We start from the raw sequence: 4,892 nt of genomic DNA, 5'->3' as shown, positions 1-4,892 counted from the left end.
AGAAAGAAAGAAAGAAAGAAAGAAAGAAAGAAAGAAAGAAAGAAAGAAAGAAAGAAAGAAAGAAAGAAAGAAAGAAAGAAAGAAAGAGAGAAAAGCAAGCAACCAAGCAAGCAAGCTGGGCAGTGGTGGTGCATGCCTTTAATCTCAGTGGGAAGCAGATCTGAGCTCAAGGCCAGGCTGGTCAACAGTAAGTTCCAAGACAGTCAGGGCTACAAGGAGGAACTTTGTCTTGGGAAAAACAAAAACAAAACAAAACAAAACAAAACAAAAAACAAACAAACAAGTAAACAAAAAGAAAAAGGAAAACAAAAACAAAGGATTGATAAGAAATGCCAAATATGTATCGTTTCAATCTAATCTTATGAAATTTGTGTTTTAGGGCAAGGAATTAAAATTCACCCAATAAAAGCTTTGTTCATACAAAGGCCCAGAGCTCTATTCTAGGAATTGGATGCCCTGGAGCAGTGACCTTTTCTCCCTGGAGCAGTGACCTTTTCTCCCTGGAGCAGTGACCCTTCCCTCCTCTTCCAACTCCCTCAGCCAGTTCTTTTCAGAGGAGCCAACTGAGTAGAAAATGAGGACAGGCCAGGCAGCACCTGAGTTAGACTAAAAGCCAAACTCACTTCCTGCCTCTGTGTGTTGGTCCAAGTGCACCCTCTGATCAAGGGTAAAGACTAAGAAGGCGCTCTTTGACCTCATCCATCAGGGGCATCACAACAAAAGCTGTCTCATCCCCCAAAGAGCAAACACAAATCTGCTGGAGACAGAAGCCTGGAGGAGGAAGGGTAACTGGGACTCTGCTGACAGAACACGAAGTAGCACGGACATCTCCTAGCACTACCTACCTGGCAACTTCTTTAAAAGGCAAGCATACTTAATGTGTGTTCTGACAAATGTTGCCCTTCAGAAATCAAAGTGTATCCATAGCAAGGCCTGTATTTTAGTCTTGTTCCTAAGGCTCAAACCTGAAAACAGCCCAGATGACCACTAAGAAAATGGATAAACAGTGGTAAAGCCACAGAGCAGGCAGGACGCTGTGAGCAGGAAGCTGGTGTTCACCACGAACACAAAATACAGCAGAACCCAGAGTCTGAGCAGAAAAGGAATCACTACCCACAACCATCACTGGTTCCACAGAGCTACAACTGATTCTCAAAGAGGCCCATCATATTTGAGATATATTTCTGACTCACTGTAAGAAAAAAATAACTTATTTAGAGACACACTGACTTACAGTCACCGTCACTGTGAGCTGAGTTAGGAAAGTGGAATTTCTATTTTTTAATCTATCATAAAGTAACAGAGTCACTCACCTATTCTTCCCTTCTTGTGAATGTGGCCAGGCATGATGCCGATTTTGCATTCTCCAGGCTGGAAGAAAGTAAACTGCAGTTTCAGAAAAGTTCCAAAGAAAATTCTAACTCCTAAGTCACATGTGCACACCCACACCCACACACCCACACCCACACACCCACACCCACACACACACACACACACACACACACACACACACACACACACACGTACTTTAATTCAAAGCCATAGCCTCCTGACTGCCCTCCTACCCTGCACTCACGTTGATGACGCCGGGGCAGTTTGGCCCGATTAGCCTCGTCGTTCCCTGGCGTGTCAGTTTGTGCTTGACCCGCACCATATCCTGCTGCGGAATACCTTCCGTAATGCACACAACCAAGGGAATCTCCGCGTCGATTGCTTCATTAATGGCAGCAGCAGCAAAAGGAGGAGGGACATAGATGACAGAAGCCGTCGCTCCTGTTTTCTCTTTGGCCTGAAACATTAATCACAACCGATTGAATCATAAATAAAATATATTCAACAGCATAATTTGATTAATGTTTAGGAAGGGGTCACAGGCAAGCTATACTCATTCCCCCATTCTGTAGTCTGTGATGTAGTCAAAAAAGAGCAGAATCCAAGCAAAGCCTCTCTGAATGCCATTGTGAATTTAAAGGTTCCATACATCTTACCCTACAAAAGGACAGTAAATCTGAGAGCTCTGCCCAATTGCACCCATGCTCCCTCCTCCCTGGAGGACTGCACCTGTGCTCCCTCCTCTCTGGAGCTATGCACAGCTTCACTGTACCTCCCCAGATTCACAAGACCTGATGCCACCTATCCAGCTTCAAATTCTGCTTCTCCTTAGAGGAACCAGGGCCAGGGACTCCAGGTCTTCAGAATCTAGCCTTCAAACATCTACTTTAAATCTATGGTAAATATGACCAATGAACAGTAAGTGTTCCCTTTTATACAGATTTATTTTTACGGTGTGTGTGTGTGTGTGTGTGTGTGTGTGTGTGTGTGTGTGCGTGCACCTGTGAGAGCTACATTCGTACAGCTGCTCTCTCTCAGAGGTCAGAAGATGTTGGATTTCTGGAACTTGAGTTACAGGCACTTGTCAGGAGTCCAGTGTGGGTGCTGGGAAATGCCCAACTTAGATCTTCCAGATGGCCAGCAAGTGCTCTCAACCTCACTGCTGGGCCATTTCCCCAGTGCCTAAGTGGAGTGTTCTTACTTGACATTTCTTACTTAATACATACTTACTAGAATATAGCAAGTCAAACCAAGTGCATATACATACATGGCTACAGAGTAAGAATGTGAGTTAACAAAACAAACATTAGGTTTTAATGTTGTCACCCGCCACGATGCAAAGCCTTTATACAAAGCCTTACGGAATGTAAATCCGACTACTAGTCTCCATTTGGTAGTAACTGATCCACAAGTGGCCTTGTACATCCATCTTCTGCTTCGTTTGGGCTTTAGGTTTTTTTTTTTTTTTTTTTGCTGTTGTAGTTTTTCTAAGACATGGTCTTTCTATGTCACCCGGGGTTGTTCTATAACTCGGGATGTAGACCATGCTGTCCTGAACTCAAGAGATCCATCTATATGAGACTGCCAAAAAAAATTTTTAAAGGAAAAAAAAAAAAGATGCTGTGATCAAGAAACAGTAAATAAATACCACAGGTGTGGTAGTGCATGCCTTTAATGTCAGCAGACCAGAGGCAGGCAGATCTCTGAGTAAAGGCCAGACAAGGCTACCTAGAGATCCTGTCTCAAAACAAACCACCAAACAAAATATAGTAAATTACCACACTAAATCACATAGCTAGGAAATAGCAGAGCCAATATTTAATCCTGAGTATATCTGACTCCAAGGCGTCTGCTCAGTGCAGCAAAGCCGGGGATTCTCCATAATCAAAATGTGTTCGGAAGGTTGTACCGAAGGATGTTACCCAAAGTATAAATACAGAACGACAGACTGTATAGGCACACGTAGAGGAAAGACCACAGACAGTCTCTTCAGGAATCACCCCGGAATGAGTCCATGCTCCCAGAGACTGAGATTTTGACCACTATGTCCCCATAAACAGCATCACCTCAGCAGTGTCCAAAGAGCAGGCACTGACAGTACCTATAAATGACACGAAGGACTAGAAGTCATTTCTTTTTTAACTCTTTCACGATGGAATGACAGGCCTGTTGTGGTGACATATGCCTATAATTCCAGCTCTCAGGACTCAGATATGAATCAGAACAATGGTTCTCCACCTGGGGGTTACTACCACTTTGGGGATCGAACGACCCCTTTCACAGGGGTTGTCTTAAGACTATCAGAAAGCACAGATATTTGCATCACAATTCATAAAAGTAGTCAAATTATAGTTCTGAAGAAGCAAGGAAAACGATCTTATGGCTGGGGGTCACCACAACATGAGGGCTGTATTAAAGGGGCACAGCATTGGGAAGGCTGAGGACTACTGGACTAGAGGACCATGGGTTCAAGACTATATTGGGCTAATGAGAAGACCTCGTGGGGCAGGGAAAGCAACAATAAAGGGAATTAAGCAAAGGATGGAAATCAAGGCCAGAGCCAACCAGATCACAGGCATACAACGTTTCACTGAAAACACAAGTCCCCACATTCTCCTAGCTCATGGCTACAAATACTTCCAGACACTGGCAACAAGTACTGTACACGGGAGAGTCATACTACACAATCAATATGATTATTCATCCCTTAACTTCTTTGTAAAAGATGAATAGGAAAATAAGAAACAATATTTGTCAAGGAACTTAGGATATCCAAATTTCACATCTGCCTGGGTCACAATGAATAACATATGAACTGATTGAACAAAACTATTGGTTTACAAAGCCTAAAAAACTGAAAGGAAAAAAAGACTGATTCACCTAAAAACCTGTATTTGTAATTTCTATATTTTAAACTTCCTGAAAAAAAAAAAATCACTTTAAAGAAATCAGCAACTGGTGAAGAAAGCAGACCCCACCATGTCATCTGAATAGTGTCTGATGACACAGGACAGTCCGAGCCTGCCACGTCTCAGCTGGGAGACCTCAGACAGACAGAACCCTCAGTCTCTGCAACAGCAGCATCCTGGGCCGCCATAAGGGCACCTGCTGTGGGTATGCAAGGCCTGGCTGGGGCACAGTGCATGAAGCACCCACACCACTCCTGCCTGACAGTCCCCTCTGAAACAGGGGCTTCTGCAACTGCTGCAGACACCTGTAGCACCGCTCTGGAAGAAAGGCAGTGAAGAGATCAGGAGCCAGGCAGAAGCCAGACCATGGAGCTTCCTTTAACAGATGACGAACATCTTTTGCAAAACTCACTACTGGATTTTACCACAATTCCAATTTCTCTTGGTCACTGATATCCAGATAGAAAGGCAAAAAGCACGCAGTTAAGACCTCCACCCAGCTCTTCCGGTCAGAAAAGCACCGGGGTAACAAGGGCGCAGAGTCAGCTGACACTCGCCAGCTACCCACAACACCCGCCACAGGATCTTAAGACTTCTGGTGAGTGGAACACAGNTTCTGCTCCAATCCAATTGCGCGCGGGACCTGAGACT

At 44.2% G+C, this 4,892-nt stretch overlaps 1 protein-coding gene across 1 annotated transcript in view; it reads right to left on the bottom strand.

Moving 5' to 3' along the window:
• Suclg1 (succinate-CoA ligase alpha subunit) overlaps positions 1-4,892 on the bottom strand; it is a 27,983-nt gene that overhangs the window by 11,253 nt on the left and 11,838 nt on the right. The window contains exons 3-4 of the mRNA XM_021164089.2: positions 1,577-1,789; positions 1,314-1,371 (exon numbers count right to left, since the gene is read on the bottom strand). Coding sequence (XP_021019748.1) covers positions 1,314-1,371; positions 1,577-1,789 — 271 coding nt within the window. The remainder of the gene's footprint in view (positions 1-1,313; positions 1,372-1,576; positions 1,790-4,892) is intronic.

This window comes from Mus caroli, chromosome 6, assembly GCF_900094665.2.
Source record: "Mus caroli chromosome 6, CAROLI_EIJ_v1.1, whole genome shotgun sequence".
Taxonomy (NCBI): Eukaryota; Metazoa; Chordata; class Mammalia; order Rodentia; family Muridae; genus Mus; species Mus caroli.
This window is presented reverse-complemented; position numbering and strand designations above follow the sequence as displayed.